Genomic DNA, 23,512 nt, shown 5'->3' with positions numbered 1-23,512 from the left:
CTGCCCTGGAAAGCCACAGAGGAGATGGTGTTTGTTCGCCGCACTTCTTTAGAAAGGCAGCATGAAAGCTGCCCTGTACCTCTCTGCCTTCCTTCCTTCTCAGATGAGGTGCTTTCCAGAAGAACTCAGTGATTTTGCCAGCCAGCAACTCAGTGCCGCCGAGTTCTTACTAGGATGCTGAAAGACACGATCTTTCAGGAAGGAAGGATGATGAAAATAAGGAATAAATTACTGACCGGAGAAACATTTGCAACTTACTTTAATACCGAGAGAAAGCAAACAAAATACATATCCTATCAACTTTGGATTAATGGTGTGCAAATCAACTATCCCCATTTTTTTAGATACTTAAAACTTAGGTATCCTACTTTTGGGAATGAATCTTGTGACAAGAATTCAAAAGCCTTTACCTGTAAAAGATATCAATTAAAATGAAATCGGAGGACAATACAGATGAATTCACTGATGCAGTGAATGACAAACTGGCAAAAGTGAAAACAATTTGTATGTCCTGTAAGATGCAAACAAATGGAGTAAAATTATTTCTTCTTCCTACAGAACTACAGTTGAAAAAGTTGCAAAACTGTGTAGCATAATGGTATTTATATAGAAAATGTCAGTGCCAATATGCTGTGATCAGGGAATGGGAACAGCTTTTTTTTCTACATATAATACTAATAGCACCTGCTCTTTATCAGCTGCTCATCTCTTGCAGTTTCCCCTGCATTACCTTCAGCTTGTTCTCTCCTGAAATTAAGGAAGTGCGATTTAGCTAAGAAGAGTTGGCCAGAGAAATTCCAGCACTTCTAAGTCCTTGTCTAGAGGCCCATGGGAAGTTGCATTTGGTTCTCCCAATGTTGGAGACACAGCACAAGGATGGTCTGCCTATGCTGTCAGATCCTGGGGGGACACTGGCTTCACCTGGACAGACACTTGTCCCATGAGGTGACAGCTACTCTAAAACCACCTGGGACCACCCATCATAGCAGCAGTTTTCTCCTTGTTCCTACACCACACCCTCTGTGCTTGGGTTGTAATGTACATGTACATGTAAATGTGTAGTGTTTGTATCTCTCTTCTCCCTGTGAACTGAAATAAACAGTAATAAAAGATATGTAGCTTTTGTAAGCGTTGCATATTTAATTCTGACTTCCCACATCAATGCAATGACTTCTCGCCCCTTTTTCAGGTGATTATTACAACAATGCTGCCCAGTTATACGCAAATACTACAATCCATAAAATCTCTAATAGTGGCACAGGAATCCAACATAAAGTTAAGGAATGCACATATTGGTGCAGGCTAGGATAATTTGTTATGTGACCTCTATTAACAAAAAAAAAAGCTGTTTTAATCAGAAAGTTTGAGCCTAGGAGCACCAAAAGAAAAAATTTCTATCAGAATAATACTCATTTTAGAAATGACTCACAGATTCCCCTAAAATAGTGAGTGGAAAATGAATTTAAGCCTCTTTTACAAGCCATTTTTTTAAACAGATATTCAAACCAGACTTTCAAAAACCCTTTTGTTTTGAAGGCTACATGATGTAGAATTGTACAGGATGATTGCAAGTTCCCTTTACAGGCAAACCCTCTTGAGCAAACCCTGAGGTATGAAACATACGGTCTGAAATGCATGGAGACTACCAGCAAAATACAGAGGTACTGTACATTTGAACATGCAAAAAGTAGAATGCCTACCCCTATCTGTCAAAATCAGAAACTTAAAAGAAAGCTATTGAAGAACACCATAATACTCATTGTAAACCAGAAACTGAACACTTACAAATAAATGTGTGCTAACTTAGAAATGGTATTGACATCAACAATCACAATCATGTATGCCATCAATTACAAGGGACAAAACTGAAAACATGGAACCAGCTATTCAGCCTCAAGAGTTACATAAATTTATGGCTATCAAAACTCATGGCAAGTCCTATGGGTTACACAACTAATGGCTAATGGTTATGAAGTAGAACAGCAGATATGGTGGTACTTAGGCAAAGGTTGGACTTGATGAACTTGGAGGTCTCTTCCAACCTGAGTGATTCTGTGCTTCTATGATTCTACCTCTCCTGTTTGTCTTCCTACAGCTGTTGATGTTGGCCTCTGGCATAGATGAGATAGGGGACTACAGAGACCTCATCCTAATTAGATACATCAATTTCTAGAACTTACTGTGCTCAACTGCATTTATTGTTAATCCATGAAGTGCTATTAATAATTTAAATTCATTAGTTTTGTTTTTATTTATTTTTGATCATGGAATTCTATTCTCCTACTTTTGCAAAGATCTTTCCATCTAAGGATGGAAGAATGTATTACTTAAAAGGCATCCAAGACTCAAGCTATCTTGGCATCTAATGGAGATAACCTTCCAGCTGCCAGAGCTCTAAGTGCTTTATCTCACATTCTATTTTTATTCAATAATTACATTTTTTTAAACCATGTACAGGCCTTTTGAAGGCTCAGTATTTTCTGTAGGAACAAACAGACTTTGATACTGAATACCATCAGTCATACATTTACTTTTTCTAAATGCAAAGAATGGTTCCTAAATATGCATCACTAACTAGATTACTCTGCCCCATACTCTAACTCCTGATAGGATCCAGCTACTCAAATCCTAAATAATTAATTGCAAATTCAAAGTGATGTTGTTTGCCTTTAAAGCATTTTATACAGTCTTTCTTCTTGCAAGGTTTTCATTTTTTTTAAAAGTATAATTTCCATTAACTCCTGCTTTTAGTCAGGCTATAAATACCAGAAGAACAGTCTCCCTCCTGGTATTTTGGCACTTCTGTACATTTTCAAAGCCAGAAAAAGTAAGTGAAGAGACATGAAACTGAAAAATAACGAAAATAACAAAGAAAATGTGAAGAAAAAGTTAAATAATGCACCCTATGAATGCTCAACAAAAAAATATGCACCTTTGCATTCAAATAGTGTCCCATGCAGTACTTTGTTTGCTTACAACATGTTTATTCCAAAGCAGCACTGCAAGTGGTACTAAAACTTGTCTAAAGCTGGCTTCCATGCCTGGTCCTTTGGCACAGCTCTTTCCCACATTTTAGCACCTGATGACACCAGGCTGATTCCTATTTCACTTTTACAGTATGAAATACCTGACCAAGGATGTTCTGTAGTTAAATTTAATCCACCAGTCCTGAGTTTACTTGTCTAGGATTCAGGTAAACTTGACTCAACTCCTATCTCCACCTACTTGAGTGGTGCCTCAGACCCATTTCTGCATCATGATTTGGAAGTATTTGCTACTCCCTGCAAGCCATTACACAAATAGGTCATAAATCCTTATGAGATGTTTCCATACCTCAAAAGTCTGTCATTATTAGGCTAGCACATGATTTCAAAGCCTGATAAAAGAACAAGGCATTACCATGTCTCTCTCTTCTTTAAACATCACAAATCAGTTTGATCATGTTATCTCACATAAATATTAAATTAAATTGTGATTCAATTATTATGCGTTCCAAACCCTCTTTTCTAACTCAAATCTAAAGCAGATTTTAAATTTGAATGAAATCTAAGAGTAACAGGAGTGTGTGCACACACACACAGACACTCTGAGATAAAACAATGTGTGGTGAAACAAGCCTCTCACTCTGTGCCTCCCCATGCAGTGTCTCCAGCAGCATCTGATAAAACCATCAGTGTGCTACTCATCATCAAATGCCAATCACACCCAGGCCCTGCATTATAGTTCATCATCCAGGGTCAGGTGAAGATCTAGATCCAAACAGTGCTGCACAGTCAAGCCATCTTTAAAGAGCTATTTCCTTTGAAATAAATAGCCCTGTTTGGCTATTTATTTCTAAGGAATTCACAAATGTTGCTCATAATTTCTAAGCATTACCCGTTTCTAAGTGTTGCCCAGCATATGCTAGAATTAGTGCAAATATCTTCCATATGCTTATTAATGTTTAATAAACTGGAGTGATTTTTCCTGATGCTGACTCATAGGAATTGTATCCTTCTCCTGAGACAGATCCATCCAGTTCAATGAGACCAACACAGAGATGGCACCACAGCAAGGGTCTAATCCTGAGAAGACTGATTTTCCCTTAAGGGATCTATATTTAAATAAATAGCATGGACAAGTAAGAAAACAGTAGTATCTTCCTATTAGCTATTAGGGAGCTTTGGGGAGGCTCTTTAATTAAATATGTGTAAGTAAAACATTGTATCCTATGGATGATACTGCTAGTCTTTATGAAATTTGGAATATCAAGTAGAGTGATTCCTAAAACTTTCTCATCCCAACTTTCCCTTGCACTCATTGTTTGTTATGGCACCATTTGTGAAGGCTTTCCTAAACTCACCAGAGAACCAGACGATCCTAATTATATTATCTTTATTTCATTGCTAAGTTGAACACGTCCCTATAATGTTATAGAAAACCTTCTCACAGGAAGCTGTCCTCAGACTGCAAGAACAGAAACAATATATTTTCAACTTAATTTTTATGATTTTAAAAGGTGCTGAACTGACATCTCTGGTGGCTGGAGCCTTTTTTTTACAAAGTATAAATATAAGAGGGAAAAAAAAACCCCACAGCAAAATCTTCCCATGGCAACTTCCTTTGAAGCTGTCTTTGAACGATTACCTTGAGGGGGTGACAGAGCATTTCAGTTCCTGTGGCTCATTCAATCCTGTGGCTTTCTGATGAACAAATAAAACTACAATGTTATTTTCTCAGATATAATGCCATCCTAGTGTATCTGGTAGGCAGGTCACTAAACACCTGTCATAAGGCAGTGACTTCCAGTTGATTACTGTACTTCTAAATGACAAATTTTATCCTGAAAATCTTCCACTGTGTAAAGGTCTAGCACAGAATCTCTTCAGATCACCACAGGAACTCAGTTGTTATGCACTTATCATGTACCTTAGATTTCTGTAATTCACTTCAGCTCCCACTGAACAATTCCTTCTTACCAGTCATATCTTGATTTATCAGTGACCCCTTCTATCTTCAACCAACAGATACAGACATGTTAATCTGTCTTTTGTTAGGTGACCCCCTGCCTTATTCCTCCTCCAATTTTATAGTTCTGATGCTTACCCTGAGCTTTCAAACTCATCTACATCATTATGCCCTAACCAAGCTCTCTCCATACCAGTCACACTGGTCAACAACCACAAAATGTAAAATGCTTCAAATGAACATATCAAGATGTCTCATTTTCCCATTGCAACAATTTAATATGAATTTAACACATTTTCCATAAACCTATTTCTGCTTTCCCCTAGCTATAAAGGACTTGATTAATTAGTTTGGGGTTTTTTCTTATTTTTTTTACTTCACATTTCACTGTCTTTTTTTTATGGGAAAAAATCCCTGCCCATGAGAACCTTCTCCTGGAACCACAGCAAACGTTTATAGTGCAACGGCATATAAATATTTTGGGTTTCTGATTTTGCTAAAAACCATGTGTCTCAGTTCATGCTCACTAAAATCTTTGCTGAATGCTAAGTAAGCCTGACAAGTTTTCCAGTTGTGCACTGAAAGCAATGAGACATATGCAACATGATGCACAGGGAAAATAATTCCTTTCAAGTGAGTTTCTCTTTGATGTTCCTGAAAAGATTGAATACCAAGCTCATGGCAAAAGCCAAAAGATGTGTATGGGAGTCTGAAGATTGAAAGTGATGAATCAAACCTATCAGATAATAGGGTCTCATTGCTCTACAGGTAATAAATATCGTAGTGTCTGCTAATCTAAATCATTGAGATATGCCTAAAAATCTACTTTCTTACATGTTTATGTGTTTCTAATTGGAATATCTTCTGCTCATTTAACTCACATCATGCATTAGCAAGGGCTGATCTCTCTTAATTTCCTGGAGATGTCATATTATCAGTCCAGTTGAGTGTATTTAAAAGATAAACTACTTAATTAATTCATCATCCAAGTATATTGACTATCTCTCAGAGTAAAACAGTTCAGTTAGGATATTCTCCTTCCACGCTTCTGCACATGTCAGCTAAAAGGGACATTAAACTACTGAACTTTATGTTTGTTTTGAAACTGTCTTTTAATCCACTTAAGAGTCTCATCCAGATCTTGAAGAACAAACAAGCACAAGAACTGGATTCTATCATGATTAATTACAATGGAAATCAGTCCCAGCCTAAACATTTACTGAATGTTTAATCCCCGTTAATGCTTTTACTGAGTATAAAAGACAGTTCAATTGAAAAATAATATACTATTTTTATTATCATTATCCTGTTTTGTTGTTTCTGCAGCAAGTGCTTCCTAGGGAAAAAAAAAGTACCTGGCAAAAATTAGGAATAAGAGGTTTTGGTATATGTGTGTATGAAGACAGTGTTGCCAACAGAGGAGATACTTTAATATGGGATAAACCACAGAAATAGGGATAAAGCATGGAAATAGGCAAACATACAGGAGATTTGTTTGATTTTCACAAGCCAACTGCAGCAGTCAGCACGTGCAGAATGCCAGAACTGTGTGGGGAAGTAGGTAGCAGCAGGTGATGCCAGAGATAGGTAAGGCACAGTGTATGACAGAAAGTAAGACAGACAATCCAGTGTCAGCTCATTTTCTTTGTTTAGAGACTGGCTCATCTAACCAGAGTGTCCGCTTTGCCTCTGCTCTTGTCACATGCATAAGTTCCTTTTTTAGCATGTTGGGTAAAGTGAATATCCTTTCAGCACATGCTAATTTATAGCAAATACCAAATGTTTTTGATCACCCATTATGTTAGAACAACTCCACAAGAAAGAAAATCTGTGTCATTTTTCACTCACTGTTGTTGTCTCCTCTTTGTCCTAACTTCCCAGAAATGCTAAAAAAATGGATGGAAAGGTAGTCAAAAAGCCATATATGGTTAAGGATTTTAAACACTAAAATCTTACATTCTTTGGGTAGTTATCCTTCTCATAGTATTTGCATTATTTCTGCACATTAAGAAAAAAAAAAAACAAACCCAGAAAGCTTCATCACCTCTTAAACACTGGATTTACTAAACCATGAAACCAAACTCCTCAAACTTGGGTGTCGTAGCTCATTCCCAAGGCTACACTACACCATTGAAAGACCACCTTATAAATGTGCTACCTTTTCTTCCCAGTGGAAGTTAAACTCCTCTATAACCACTTTGCAGCCAAGCAGCAGTAGACATTTTGTTTTCAGGGCTGCGGAAAGATAGCATACAGCACGAGAGAGAAAGATTTTAAAAGGCGAAATATCTCAAACTATTTTTTGCTTTATGAATAAGTTCAGCTACAGACACAACTATTAATCTTTATGCCAGTTCACAGTAGGTTACAGCATTTTAAGCAGTCTCCATCTGAGGTCCTGATCTGAACTCTCTAGTTATGCATAAGCACTGTCATAAATCACCATAAACCATTCTTCTTCTTCTGCTAAGGATGTTTCAAGTTCTGTAGAAGACAGAGTCACCCACTGCATACAACACTGATTAAACAACAGTAAGAGGAACATAAGCCAATCATCAGCACACACTCAAGCCACTCCCAATGCATGTCTGCCTACCCAAAGCCTGGTTCCTACACCGATATACATAAATATTTGCACATTCTCTTACTTTGAGCAATTCAATAGCCTTATACTCACATGACTTCCTATTTGCTCGTGACCGCTTCCTCTCTCTAGGCACTGCTCGCTGGCTTGGCACTTGGGTGGCGGACTTGACGATGCGATCCATGATCTCATCCGCGGCGTCATCCGTCGCGTTCGGTGAGTCGTCGTTGCCAGCGTTCCACGAACCGATACGGCCTGGAAAAGTCCAGCAAGTGAATTCAGGGAAAAGAAGAGTGGAAGTCTCTTGCATCACTTTGATTTTGCAACTGGGTTTTTTGGGAAATTACAGCAGGCAGCTCAGTCATCCCAACTTCAATTCAACCAAAAAAAAGAAGAATCTGCTTAATGGAGAATATTTCTAAATAATAGCCTAGCGTCTTTGCTGTACCAGGAGAGAGCCAAGAGCTCAAACACAATTATAATATATATATATTTATATACACACTTTCCATTCCTTTAAGCTGCGGTGTCTTGCTCTTGAGCACACAACTGGCAAATGCCTGCTAGAGGCTGCCTATAAGCCAAGGATGGATAATGTAGTGTGACCATGTTTCTCTCTGCTCCTATTACAAAGACAGCAGAAGACACGGCACATCTTAGAGATTGATGCAAATCAGAAACACAGGTCCTTTTGTACTGAAAGAGAGACATAACAATTTCTGAGCATCTGTATCACAACCTAGTGCAAAGGAGACAAGAAAAGGGCATAAAGTGTGGTTTGACATGTATAGCCCCCTTCAAAATGAAGAATTCACCTTCCTATCACAGAGCTGTACGTGTCCTGGAGTGACAGAAGTTTGTGTGTGCTCTGTTGCGAATGGAAGAGTTGTTGGCAAGATGAAAAGCTGAAAGCAATTTTGGTTAAAAGAACAAACAAACAAGTGAGCCATATTTCCAAATCCAAGGCCCTGGCACTCCTCACCCCACAGAGCATTGTGTAACACATCTTTGGGTTCCTCCACTACTGGCTACTCCAACTAGTTCCAGTTGAGCAGATGGAGTTCTAGGTGCATTTTATTTTTAAATTACTTGAAGGCTAGTGTGCAGTGTGAACATTGACAGTGAGCTTTGCAGGAGTGGATGTGGTACAATTGCAAGCAGCTTAGAAATCACCAACAAGGCCATTTTATGCCACATCTCTGAAGTCCATGAACAGCTTTGATTAAGCCTTTACTCAGCTGATTCATCTCCTTGCTTTTTCAGGAGCAGTTCTACTATAACAGTGCATCTGACAAGCTCTTGTCTGGCTCACCCATCTTTTGCCTCTGCTGTTTTTCTGGGGAACACAAGCTGACTCTCACAGTCAGGACACTCTCCTCATCAGAATTCAGTGGATTACTTCAGCTGTTCAGCTTGTTGCAGTGCAGCTTGAATTATTTAATCTTCATACTTTACTTAGCTGACTGGCTTCTTACACTGGGGCTGTGAAACTTCTGAATTAGCCAGGACCATGGTTTTAAGCCTTAGTAAGCTACACATACACAGACTTAGAGTTGGATGCTGTGGATGTGCTATCAGTTGTATCAAAAAAAAAGGTATCAAGAAAGTGTAAGATATCCAGATATGAAGGAGAAGAAATACCAGGTAAGAAAATGAAGACTTGAATTTTGGTGCATCATCTTTACTCCAAAACCATCTTCCATGTATTGCAACTATGGGAGTGATGAGAGGAACACAAATGCAAGTACCCATTACCTTTGCAGTTTAACAGGGAGGTGGTTAAAAGACACATCACCTTTTTCCTACCCATTTTCTCCCCAATCATTCATAAAATGCTGCAAAGTCTTTTCATTTGAATTTGAATTGCTACTTTCTACTTGCTTCTATTGAAAACAAAGAGAAAACCACATCCTGGATTCTCCAGATGGCCCATTTTGCTTTCATGATGAGAACAAGAATTGGTGCGTTAGTGGGCAGTCACCATCATCATGCAGGGAGAATTGAAAATTTCTGCAGTCTTGGACTCCTGATACCCCTACTCTGGCTGTGAAACATCAGGAAAATTGTTTTGAAATGTCAGGAAAATTCTTTTTCATCCCCTTGCCTCAAATCACTTCTATCATGCAAACAACACTGGGATGTTCTCCTTCCCCTTCCACCTTTTCAGCTGTGAGTGGTACCCAAGGGATTCATGACCCATGTCTGGGCCACTGTGCAGCTACCACAGCCCAGGAAAGGTGGCCAAGAGGAAATGTTGGCGCTCACCTCGGCTGGCGCGGCTCCGAGTGCGGACGCCGAGGGCCATGGTGCTGTCCCCCGCCGTGGAGCAGGTCTTCAGCACAGCCTTCATGTTCTCGTGCTCAGCAGCATCCTCAGCATACTGCAGGCCCTGGGGCTGGCTCTGGCAGGGCGGGGAGCTGCTGGAGAACTTGCCAGACTGCGGGAGGAAAAGGATTTGTTGTGTCAACTGAGAACAGCATGGACAATAGGCCAGGGGCTCGACTGCGAATTGCAAGGAAAGAAGTGTCCTCCCAGGCTTGGTTTGGAGTAGGGCTATTCCCAAAAGAGCCCAGCAACAGTTGCTCCTCTCCCAGAGCATTCACTCTGACCAGAAATGAACCTGAAACAGGGTGACAGCAGGGAGCAGACACAGTCAGAGAAAGAACAGATGCATTAGCTTGAGCTTTGTAATTTTGACCTTATGTCTGAGAGTAAAAGGAACAAAGCAAGGACTTGCTTTGAAACCTTCAGTCCAGACTGGGCCTGATCTGGGGTCAGGCATAATGCTGAGAGGAACAGCATGAGACCCAACAGAAAAAAGAAATTGCTTTTTTTTTCTGTACAATCAACTTTCACTAGCAAGGCAAAATGGGGACAGTGGTCTAGGAAAAGACACCTTTCCCTCCTGCCTCTCTGCCTTGCTGCTCAGAAAAACTCTCATTCTCCTCTAAAACCCAATTATCTACAGGTAACTTTAATACACATTATCACTAACACTTAAAAAGTCCCTGGTTCCAAAACACCCAGACAAATTATTTATGGCTGAAACACAAAAATTGCAGTCAGAAGTCAGAAGAACAAACAAAACCTTACAAGAGATTGAGGAGTCTGCCCTCTGCTTCCCTGTCACCATGACTTTGTGAACAACAGCAGCTACACTAGCTGGGCACACACAGTGTGGGTATGTAGCATCCCCACCAGTGACCAAAACAAACACCTAGGAATGAGTGGGAGCAGCAGGAGTGGGTACTTCCTAAGGAGAAGGGCTTGCATTGCTGGGCTGCTCTTCCTTCCCAGACTGCCTCCAAAGGGCCTGGATGCTGGTATTCACCACTGTGCTCTTATCTACAGAAAGGTCAAAGCACATTGGAAATACAGCCCTGACTGCAGGAAATACCGACCCTGTTGACAGCAAACAGGCATCAAGAGATAATAATAAACCTCAGTACTCTCACTCATATCAGCCCAGCATCAGACAGAGAAGTATGTTTTGTTATTCCTTTTAATCTTTCTTACTCTAATTCAGCACAGATGAAAGGACAAGTGCTGCATTCTCTTCTTCCTTTGCATAATAAACAACATTAATTATTCACTTGATGATATCAAGCCAGTTAGTTAAAGGGATGCAAACCTGCAAAGCTCTTTGTCAGAGAGTGGTAATTGAAAGAAAAGACTGAGCCCTACTTTCAGAGCTTTGATCAAGTCCCCATCTCAAGACTGCAAATTGAAAAAGTTTAATCTGGAAACCAATGATAAGATGATTCTATTTTAACATAGTGACTTTTTGGGGTAAGATAGCAAGTTAACTGAGTAGCAAAACAATAATCCCTACAAGGCACTGAGCTAAATATATCAGTAAAAGACCTATTTTGATAGCTAGAAGTTTGTTTTCTTGTTAAAAGATTAGCTTGAAACATTTTGATGTGAAAAGTATGCAAGTGCTAGAGTTTCACATGTGAAATTAAGAGACAGAAAAATATTAGAGAAAAACTCCTATGAAAGGACATGCCGTTTTCACATTAAGACTACTCTCTTTTACAAATGGGTTGTTCAGTAATCAATACAATTTCCAAAAAATTCCAAAGGATAAAGCCTCCACATAACTGTTAGCTCCTGTTCACACAGATTAGTTACATGTTGGCATAAACAGGCAAATTAATGTAATTTTCTTTCCATGCCCTAAGCTATACATCACAAACCATGACTGGGGGGCAAAGCTCTAGAGCCAAAAGTTTAATTTCATTTCCTTCATTTCCGATGTTGCCATAAATTGCTGGTCAAACCCCAGCCTGGTGGGAAAATGACCACCACTGTGAAACAGCATTAAGCCACATTGTTTATGTTCCGCAAATTGAAGAAAGCTCTAATGCTGAACAAAAAAATGCATTACAAAAAAGATGCTCCTCAAGTCAATAAACTTTTATTATGAATATAGCTAGAGCATCACCTTCAGGAGCACTTTATGATAGATACATGAACTACTCCATGGCTCACCTCTATGATGAATGTAGTGTCTCATTCTCTATTTACACCGCAAGGCAAACAGTTAGGATTTGCTTAACAGCCCCATATCCTGATGCTTTTGAAAACTTTATAAAAGAATACCATATGGGGTTACACAGCTTAAGGAGTATGAAGTTAACCTGGTAATCCGTAGCCCAAGGTAATTTATGATATCCATAACATTTAGATCATTTGGATAATGGGGAGAATTTGCAGTACATTATAGACAGTAAGGAAAAGAAATGAGGAAACTTAAAATTATTAAGGCCTCAGATAAGGATTTCCTTATTCAAGAGGACAGGAATGCATATGGTTAAAGCTGACTGTAAAAATTTATTCTTATGATTGAGACAAAAAGGTATGAGAAGTATGTCATGGTTCATAGTTCCATTTGAGCAGATGGAGTTGAGCAGTCCATACTGAGTTAGGAATTAGATGTCACAGCACACAGGAGACATGAGATGACATGCTTTTTCAGAGAACCATACCTCAACGTCCTCTTCTTCATCGGTCTGCCACTGGAAACAAAGGACAAGGTGGAGAAGGACAAACAGCAAGATTTAGGAAAGACAGCACTGTCAAGCCATGACAGAGTAAGAGGTAACCATGGTACTGTTTATGCAATAAGAGGACATAAAAATAGAAGACATATAAGGAGTTCATTTTCATGCCTTAGACAATCAGCTTGCTTTTCTTTTTCTTTTTTCTGTCCCTGCCAGTACTGTATGTAGAAATTTCCTGATTTTCCTTACAGAAATGGTGAACTGAAACTACCCCTAACCCATCCCATTTCTCTCCCTTGAGTCATGAGGTTGTTTGCCCCATGGAAGCTGACAACACTAGGTAGGGCTCCTTCTCCTTCTTCCAGCTCTGTGCAGCACAGGGAGGTCCTGGCTGCTGTTCCTCTCAGTGCAGAGGTCAACTTCTTGGCAATTCCTTTTCTCTACACTTAAGTGTTTGTTTTAATTCCTTTTTTAAGCTGGGGTTTTTCAACTACCAATTCAACAGAGCACTCAAATCAAATGCTGGGTAGTCTTTCAATAAACGCTTAAAGTTCTCCAGTAGCTGCCTGATACCTGATCCTGGAAATCAGAGATGCAATTATTCATTGTTATTCAGGGCCTTCACCCTCTGTGACAGCAGGCATCTAAAACCATCTTGACGGTTGCACTACATTAAATGCAACAGACATACAAAAATATTGTGGGATATGGAGTACTCTTAAATTTGGGGATTTACAGGGAATTAGAAAACTATTTAGATCTGTATTCCCAAATGCCTTGGGAATTCTTCACTGGGCTAGAAGATACCCCACATGGAAGTTTCCCAAAGTAAAACACGGCTTCTCAAGTATCTGGGCTCCCTGTTTCCATAATTTTCAGTTTGATTGTTTATAAAGTGCAAACATAGTCCAGAAATTTTATGCACTTTTTTTTAATTTGTGGGGTTTGTTTTGTTTTTTTTTTTAGAAGAAGCATTCCTCCAATAGTATTCCTCTCCCTCGTGTTACTAATACACATTTTTGACCTTATCTCCATCTCAGCTCTGATTTCTGTCTGGGATTGATACATTCTGTTCCAGAAACATTCATCATTAAATATGAAAGCCTGATTTACTTTGGCCCTCAGTTTAGTTTCAGCACAATCTCCATAAGAAGATTAGCTGTGACTGCTGAGCAGCACATTAACATTACTTTTTAAGGGTATGTTTTATGCAAAGAGTGAGATGCTTATTCTAATTTGGACACAGTGGTACTGACAGAAACACAGGCAGTGTGTTTTGCAGAGAGACCATAGCAGGTATGTTCCCTTTGCACTAAAATTGTCTGTTTGTCTTTTTTCTGTCCCCTGGGGGGCAGGGAGTCACTCTATAAAGCAATTTTTCTGAAGAGGACCACTGTTCACTTTTTGTCATGAGTAAGAAACAGAAAGAAGAATAGGAAATACAAACAGTCTTGTATTCTATCATCTATATCTATTTATCATCTATTATAGCTATCTATCTATCTATCTGTCTATCCTATCTATCTATCTATCTATCTGTCTGTCTGTCTGTCTATCTATCTATCTATCTATCGCATCATTCTGTACATTCAGCTAATAAGTAAAGGGCAGAAGAAGAGTAAATTAAGCTAAACAATACAAAAAGGCAGTCAGGGCAAGATAACATACTAGAGAACACACATTACAAAGACTGTGCTCCAAACAAAAGCATATTTATAGTATTACTTTGTATCAAGCTAGCTTTTTACAAGGTAAAGGCCCAGCTGCTGGCCTTCCAGCCCATTTAATCTAGCTAGGATGATTTGCTGTGGACTCACTTTAAGGGCACTTCTTTGCTTGACTTTGCCCATCTCCAGTACCTGGGCATTACCATTTCTCTACCTCTGGCTCCACATGGAGAACACACACTCCTGGAACCACTGTCCTACACCCAAAGCTACTCCAGTGCACAGGAAGAATAGCTCACCATTCCCTTCATATTCCCATGTCTGAAGAGGCATTTGCCTCTAGCAAATACTGACAACAGAAGTAATAGCAGCAAAATAAACAAACCAACCTTATGTTTCACAAGGAAATCTGCCCTTCACCCTGGTGTGTACATTCTATCTTGTATTTACTTCTTTATTTCATCATTATAAAAACCACTGAGAAATAGCAATAAATTAGGATTTTTTAAACACGTAATATTATCAAAAAGCAGTGAAAGAATATTGGTACACTGAATACCACTTGCAGACACAAGATGTTAACTTGAAGGAAAAAAGGCCATTTGATTCTTCTGTCATTCAATATTAGATGTTGCAGGACAGTTTGGGCTCTCTCTCCTTCTCTTCCTCACATTTTTCCTTTAGGCTCGCATTTCTGTGCAGTGGATTTGCTGTTTCAGAATATTATGTCTATTACACAGCAATTTTGGAATTGAAACTCTTAAGTATCATGAAAAGCAGAGCTTCATAAATCTGGGAGACAGATGCTTATATTACCTACTATTATTAAAAATAATTTAACAGCTCAGACTTGCATCTATAATTGCATTTCTTCCCTATTTTGCTTGCTTGTTATTTTTAGAGTGCCTGAAATGTGTGCTATCATTGGCTAAAGCCAGATATAAGGTTACAGAGACTAGGTAATTTTCCCTGTGAAACTGTGGCAAAAAACTTTTTTTTTTTTCCTTACCCATGTGCTCCAGACAGCATTCACCAAGATTTACTCTGACAGTGCCCAGTCAACTTCAGCTACTAAAGAACATCTAAACACAAAGATATCTGTGGTAAAAGGCTGAAAGAAAGACTGGAAATGTTCCCCATTGTGCTCCTGAGCCCTTCTCCATGTGAGCAGTTGTTGAAGCTGATGCAAGTTCTCCATGTCAAGAGCCAGCAGACTCTCCATGCAACAAGCCAGCACCCTCTGCCTTCCAAGTCTGCAGGGGAACAAGGTTTGAGAGATACAGCCCTTCTCCTTAAAGAACTGGGCTGGTTCTGGCTTATTCCTTTCCTGCTTTTGTTAGAATCCCTCCTCATCTGCCTAAAAGGAGTGTACTGTGAGGTGATAAAAATGAGACTCTGAGGAAACTTTCAAAAGGACAGGGAGGTACGTTTCAAATAACTGTACAATACTTTTAGGTGATCAAAAGCAGAAAGTAAAATTCCATATGACTACTGCATATTATAATCACTTTCTACAAAGAATTTCTTTCCAATGTCAAGATCTCAACTTTCTTCTATCAGTATTTTGTAACTAGTGAATCATTGTCAATGCATTACTGATCCATCTCCCCTTTCCAAGCCTTCCAATATAAAACACTAAGAAAATCAAGACCAGATACAAACCACAGCCAAAACAAAACTACAATAAAATTCCACATTTTCATAATTCTTCACACATAAATATCTTCCATCCTGCTGACTTGGAAACTTGTTCTGAGGTAGATATAACTTTGAAGTTGTCAGAGGAAGCCGTGACAAATAGTCTGATGCAACTTCAATTCAGTTTTACCATATAGTGCAGTTCAAATAAAAGGTAAACGAGGCCATATTACTGGGCTGTGCTCAAAGAGATTTAGCTATGTTCTGAAATAACTATGTGGCCACCTTAATAACTCCCTTAAAGAATACTCCTGTAAGGGCAGTTTTAAAGACTGTTGGTTTTTACTCATGCAGGCTTTTTGGTTTCAAGCTAATAGGACTGTTCTGTAATTATAAATTAGTGATAGGCAAAATATACTTCCTTTTTTAAGATCTGTAAGATATTTTTTGGTGTAACACTAACTGTCAGATAGCATATAATTCTTCCCAAATCTCAGCAGCATCTTGAGCTTAACAAGAGATCTTCCTCCAATACTACTTTTGTTCTGGAAAGGCCTTGATGTCTCCTTCCCTCCATTTTCAGGCCTTTGCCCCTGGTTCTGCCCCTTGCTGACTCACTGTCAAGCCTGAGACTTTTTGTGGTTTGAAAGGGTCCCATTTCTCTGCTTCCTGAACCCAGCTGCCAGTGATCAGAACTCCTTTGCCTCTCGCATTTTCTGCAGCTTTTTGTCCTGCCACAGCAGTTATTCTGGACACATAATACATAAAAACTACATTATATGGTAGGAACACAGTAGGAAAACAGTAATTCCTTTACACCTCAGTCTTGCTCAAACTAGTAAAAAGTGTCAAGGCTATGTGAGGGAATGAAAATTTTAATTTATAAAACGCATTGGTTAAAGTTGTCTTTTGTCTCCTTTAAAACACATCGGGAAAACCAAGAAGCAATTGCAAAAATGAGTTCACTTTTCTAGTGGTAGTTTTGTAAATTTGAATGACTGTATTACACCCTTTGTATAAAATCAGAACCTCTTCCTAAACCTGAGACTGCACCAACAGAAAAAAAATCCTTTGATAATAATTCAGGTTTAACATTTTCTCAAGATGGGGCAGATTTCCAAATGTAAAGAGGATATTGCCAGGAAAGATCTACAAATGATTTTGAGTCAATGACTTAAATACAATCTCAATTGATGCCAGTCCCAATACATATATATGTATTTATATATTTATATTGACCCATGTTGCCTGAGTCATAAAACTGTAATCAGCTTCGGGCTTTTCATGCCAAAGGCAGGGGTAGCTTCATATGCAATGAAACACTTGCATTTAATCGAGACTCCAGATCTGGATTTTGAGACAGCTGGAAACTTTTATTAAGTACTGGCACTTCTTAAAACTCTATTTGGATTGAGTCAAACTACATCAACTTAAAAAAAAAAAGATAGAAAAAATATAAAAAGAGGATTTTAAAACCTATTATGCTGAGAAAACTAATCTTATTTTAATTTATTCAATGAGTATGCAATCTTACAGTCAAAAAATTTACAGAGTAACATCTACTGTGGACATAAATTTGTCCATCCTTTCAGAATCCCAAAGCAGTCTATTACCATAAAATTGGCTGGGTCTGTGCTTAAAGTTAAGAAAAAAATGCACGTGAAATACATGTGTATGTCCATATATATATATATATATATATATATATATACACACAGACATAAAAAAATAAAATGTCAAGGCTCAAGACTACTAGAATATTGTAAGATGGAGAAAAAAATCCATTAAAATTTGGTTGCAATCAGTTAAATAAATAGCTACAATGATTCATCACCGAAATTATGTTCTCTATTAGGACTATAATTTCTAGGGTTTTTTTTTTTTTTTTCATATTCTTGGCTGGTCAGATACACATGGCTCCTGATGTCTTCTAGATATTCTGGACACTGTCTGTGCAGCACACAGTGGAGCTCTTTTTGGATAATTAATTTCAGTTTGTTCTTGTCCTATACATTTTTATGAAGCAGAAATTATACACAATCAAGGACTTGCAAGTTTTGTCTTCTAATAGAGGAGTATTCATTACTTACAGCACAAGGACCTCTAAAATTAAAAATAGAGTAACAACACTTCATATACCACATGCAGTGAAAGAAAGTTTTAAAAATCCATGCTATGGGAGATACCATTTGCCACTTACATCTGTTATCATTTTCCCTCTGGTCTTGTTTCTTTCCCTGTGGTTAGCTCGTTTCTGTTTTTGCTGCAGGACTCGTTCCCTGGTGGTGCGGTACTCCAGAGCAAACTCACTAATAATCTTGCAGAACTTATTGATGTTGACTTCACGTATCGCGTAGGGTGGATGGCCCATAAATAACAAAAATGAGTGAAACCTGGAAAAAAATGAGTTATAGATGTAAAGGGGAAAAAATCCTTATTGATAGTCTCTTGGAAAAAAAACAACAACAACCCTATATTTCACTGAGTCCATTTATTACATTACTAGCTCCCATCATTTCCTTTGTGCTACAGAATTTTCATGGATGCTTTGCATAACATTGGTATGTTTTATAATCAAAACCATGAAAGTCTAGCCTATGATAACTTCATCCTAGTCTACTTTCCCAGGCTGATGCAGGAGATAAAATATTTATGGAACTCCATCACTTTATATGACTAATTTGGCACGTGAATGACCACTTTCATTTCTCTTATAGAAAAAAATATTTATTAAGTTTCAATTCTGTTTATTTGTATTAAGCAACTTCAAAGAGGCTGTTAGGACTTTGGGCAAAGTCTAGACAAGAAGAATGCAGATTTACAGGCTAGCAAACACAAGAAGGAAAGAATTTCTGGTTCACAAAACTGACCATAAAATTATATTATCTACCAAGTACATTAGTTTGGGACACTCTTAATTCACAGTTTTACTGCTTCTGTGGCATTCAGAGATTTTGCACTATTTGCAGTTTTTAATATTGCTTCTATATTGCATGATTTGCAGCAGCACACTGAATGTGTAAAAATGTATGGGAATTCCTTTTAACTACATCTACATCCCTGAGGACAAAAAGTCTTCCCAATCTTAGAAAGGTGCAAGTATATGAAAACATTTTTAAAAACTGTCATAGCAGTTGCAGGATATCAGAGGAGAAAGTCGATAATTTTTTTACGTGCACAATGCATATGATAAACACAACAGGAAACTAATGAATTCACTTCCCTTCCATTGCAATTGGGATTTCAGCTTACTTGAGACATAAACACTAAGTCATTACAAAAATGAAAGAAGAACTGAATCAACTTCTCAAGTGTATACCCACAAATTTGGGATAATTTGGAATCCAGTTCTTAATTTTGACCACAGCAATTTGGAAATTATCCAGAAGTTGGAAAGCCTCTCACAGTTTCATTAAACTCAACTGCAAATCCTAGGGAGAGGAATCTTAAATCTGTCTTCAGCTGGTATAAGCATAAAACACATAGTCGAAGATCTTGCAAATAGGAGTGGTTCTGCCTAGAAAAGAACTCATTGTACAAGACTGATTTCAGCTTCTGCATATGATGAATTTGTCAAGAAAATTTAATTTTTTTTGCTACAGTCTGCTCTTGTTTATCAGACAGTAAGTCAAGTCTCCTTAAAAAAATTCCAGGGATAAACAGAAGATCAATCAACTTCTCTATAAAGCTGCTAGCTTTTGGGGACTAGGAGGCAAAAGACAGTTATTGCACCTTGTTAATAAAGGATTGCCTGGATGATTGCTTTTTTTAAATCAAAAATATAGAAATTTCTCGAGTGGGGGTGTTTCTTAAATGGAGGCTATAACAAAATATGCACCACATACAACCCAGCAACATTTCCTGAAGGAATGGGCATTAAACACTTACAAAACACATATATTTATGATGTCATAACTTATAATTTTATCAAGTCATTTACTATCAAGGTATTGCTGTCACCAGTATAATTCTGTACCTGTTAATTATTCTTCTATGAACAATCTTCAGGATTATGATTCTTTCTGCACAGTCTTTAAGGAACTCAGACATTTTTTGCTTTAGACTTGGCTTCATTTCATGCTTTGCTATAGCCTTAAGGTGATCCCATGATGCTTTGCACCGTCTTTCCATCTGACACAAGTTTTCCTGGAGTTGTTCAAAGTCAACCTGGAAAAAGAGAAAGGAAAAGGTAACACTTGAAGGGAAAACACTGCAGTTGTATACCTGGATATCCAAGCAATGCAATCTGTGTATATGAAAGAGTCAAGGTAGTGGCAGCATGACATCAATTCACATTATTAATTATTAGTAAACAATAAAAAATAGCTTTCTCTGTCACACTATGTCTAGGCACGTAATGCTAGTAAAGAAAAGCTGCAAACAAACAAATACCCATACACATATATTTGGTTTTATTCGTGGAGGCCCAACATCTAAAGAAGGGACAAAAAAAATATTGTGATGTGTTTTTTCCCTTGCTAATAACTTCATGTTTGCACCAAGCAACTGCATGACTCAGTTCTTTCTGAGGTAATACAAAACTTTCTCTTTTTCTTAATCCTTTTCTCTACTACTCAAAGCTTTTTATACCCTGTTTACTGCTCACTGTTGTACCCCGCCAAGCACTCTCCATTTTAGGAAGTACTTGGATCTATTCCCTAGTCATGCACTGACTTGTTAATAGATGATCTAGTTCTAATCACAAAATTCATGGGCCAGAATTTTTTAAAGCTCTATTGAAAGTATGTGTTATTTAGTGATCTCAGCACTAACTTTCATCCCTTGATATACAATACCAATTTACTGGCTTGTAACGAGATCATATAATGACTCTGAAAGTCTCTCAACACAGTTAAAATAAATGATTGCACCTTACAGTAACATTCATCAGGATAGAGGCCAACACATTCCACAGAAGGTGAGGGAGAGCTTCTCCTTTATTCATCAACCAAAAAAGGTGTTCAAATCATGATACTCTTACAGGAGGCACTCAGGACGTGCTGCTAACAGCTAAACAAAGTGCATCAATGACCCAGCCACAGCACACAACAGATGAGAAAAATAAAACTACCCATGTTATGGAATTCTGGAGAAAGGAAAAAATGATTTTATAATACCACTTCACAGTTCAGATGAACTGAAGCTATAAAGTACAGACTTAGTTCTCAGATTCTAAACACATCAGTGCTTGGGATGTTACAGTCTCATACTGCAGTTAATTCCTTAATGCTAAATGAAAACCAGTGTCAGGGGTAGGTTTTATTTCATTCTTCTTAGCTGTGTGCAGCATCCACTGCTGAGACCTATACTGAGAATAGCCATAAGAAATGCATTATTATTAAAAAGCTCCTGGTATTGATTTGATTTGTTTATGCTGTGATTTATAAAGTGATGAATTTTTCCTCTTCCCAAGGAAATAGAAACATCCTTTGATCCACTCTGCTATTCAGAAAAGCCCTGCAGGCGGAGCAGCTGTGGGGTATTTGCTTTCCTTATATCCATATCAATGCATATGTTGAAAAAAAAAAAGTCCTTTCCAGGTCAGTATTTTCACTGTTGATGATAAACACATTGCTGCTCTCCACAGATGGTGTACCTAAAACACACATGGAGAAAAATACTAGCATTCCTCTTAAGGAAAAAAAAAAGACAAGGTTTAGGCCTTCTCAGTAAGAATTATCCAGCCTGGGTGAGGAAGCATCTCAGCCTCTGTAGCTGAGAAATTTAAACTCATGACATTTTATGGCAGAATGAGTTTTATTTTAATCTATTGAAAAGGTCTGAGTTTCAGACTTGTAGGGGTTCAAGAAACATCTTTGGAGAACAACAAATCTGGGGGGAATGTGGTGAATTCCTGGCCCATTGAAATCTGCCAACAGTCAGCAAGTCAGCACAATCACAGGAGTGAGAAGTTCCAGCAGGGATGGGGGCAGGCAGGTTGGGCTACAGGACACTCATGAGTTTTTTGAGCACAAACAAAAATTCAGTCCTCTATGGAAATCCTAAGGAGACTGCAGTAAGAAGAACACCACCTGAATTCTCCTGGAATAAACCTCTGTGGAGCACAGGTGTGCTCGAGCAGGAGCTGTAGAGTCCTGGAAGGAGTAAAGTAGGAGCTCCAGTACAGGATAATGTACTGGTGTATTCCCCCAAAGGCAAACTGTACAGTGCCTGACAGAATGTGCCAAACCTCCATGGAATCTCTGTCTGCCAGCTCTCTAGTGTTTGGTCACTTGCTTGTGGACAGAAAGGAATATACTTGCAGAAAAACATCCTCATGTGAAATATTAAAGTTCCAGTTTTTCTCAGATTCAATCAGGTACCCCACCTGAGACTTTAAGAAATGCTATTTCACCAGTGCCCATTTTGTGTGTAGACACAGAATCCATCACATTTCAGTCTGCTCCAGGTCTGTGGTTCTGCTTAGGATATTATATACAAATGTAACAGTAAGAGTGATGAGAAATCTCAACTACAAGAGATCCCCAAACATGTTCATATGATAAGGAGAACAAAAACTTGTGTGGGGTAATAATGGCAATTATTCAATATGTTATGCATAAAGAAAACATAAAAAGGCATTTGTAATACCATACTACCTCTTTACCAGTTCACATAGCATTGCTAAGGGATCATGGATTGCACCTTCTGATTTATGTGCTTAATTCTAACACTTCACTAAAGGAAGTAATGATGTATAATAGTAGAGAAATATGAATCCTCTTTTTTGTTCTTTCTTTCTTGAAACAAAAGATGCACCAATTCTTGCCTGCAGGTGGATGGTCATGCTGGAACTAAGAAGGAACTCAGGTGAGCTGTGGCTCCAGGAGAGCTCAGCATAGGAGGTACTCAGACAAGAATTGCTGTGGCATTATTTTATAACTATGCTCCACTGAATAAAAGGAAGCAGTAATCTGAAATAGTCAGTACAGCTTTCTTGCTGGACAGTAGTGTACAGATATTGTACCTGGCACAAGGATTTGGAGGAAGGTGGAAACATACATTCTTCTTCCTCCTCAGCACATATATGTGCAAAAGACATGCAGCTTGCTGCCAGAATAGATACCTCCTGCTAAAATTTTTTAAATTAATACATGTTCTTTTCTGTGGGAAAGAGAATGAGTGGTCTTAGGCTGTTATGCAAAATAGGAAAATCCTTTCTTTCAAATGCTATGAAATGTTTATTTTAATTTGTAAACTAATTTAAAAAAAGCAACTTTATAAATGGTTCTGGGACATATTTGATATGTTCCTCATTCCTCTGGCCAGGTTCCTCTCCATAACACTAACACTAGCTAAAAAATATTCAGAAGTATTGGTATCTGTGAAATCTCTTGCTAGGCCCACTGTTCAGTTTTCTGGGAAGTGCCTTATAGACACTGTTTGATCAGAGGGGAGTAACCAGAGACAGTATATGCCAGCAGAATGTAAATGCCAGTTTATGTGACAAAAGCCCCTCAGAGTAAGCCTCAGCAAACCACTGCCCTAAACTCACTAATGGGCAACTTAGAATTAAAAACCTATTTTTCAATTTAACACAACACCACATTTTGCACAAATGACTCAGACCAAAGAATAAAACCTTCCAACGACATGCCAGAAACAGCAGCTCTCACTTTAATCACTTTATATCATTATTTACTGCTTGCTACCATAGAAGCAGATGACTT

General features: G+C 38.3%; 1 protein-coding gene across 6 annotated transcripts in view; it reads right to left on the bottom strand.

Moving 5' to 3' along the window:
* The window catches only part of FHOD3 (formin homology 2 domain containing 3), a 375,803-nt gene that overhangs the window by 12,308 nt on the left and 339,983 nt on the right, over positions 1-23,512 (bottom strand). For 3 of the 6 annotated variants that reach the window (XM_071454935.1, XM_071454930.1, XM_071454942.1), the window contains 5 exons: positions 19,819-20,009; positions 18,043-18,235; positions 12,523-12,552; positions 9,797-9,968; positions 7,625-7,786 (listed from right to left, as the gene is read on the bottom strand). In XM_071454935.1, coding sequence (XP_071311036.1) covers positions 7,625-7,786; positions 9,797-9,968; positions 12,523-12,552; positions 18,043-18,235; positions 19,819-20,009 — 748 coding nt within the window. Of the gene's footprint in view, positions 1-6,795; positions 6,834-7,105; positions 7,183-7,624; positions 7,787-9,796; positions 9,969-12,522; positions 12,553-18,042; positions 18,236-19,818; positions 20,010-23,512 lie in introns of all 6 variants that reach the window. The other 3 variants (XM_071454931.1, XM_071454946.1, XM_071454950.1) reach the window with 2 other exon arrangements.

Source organism: Agelaius tricolor, unplaced genomic scaffold (assembly GCF_023055355.1).
Source record: "Agelaius tricolor isolate 1412-34295 unplaced genomic scaffold, bAgeTri1.0.p SCAF_2, whole genome shotgun sequence".
Classification (NCBI taxonomy): domain Eukaryota; kingdom Metazoa; phylum Chordata; class Aves; order Passeriformes; family Icteridae; genus Agelaius; species Agelaius tricolor.
Note: the sequence above shows the minus strand (reverse complement) of the source record. Positions and strands in the feature narration are given on the sequence as shown.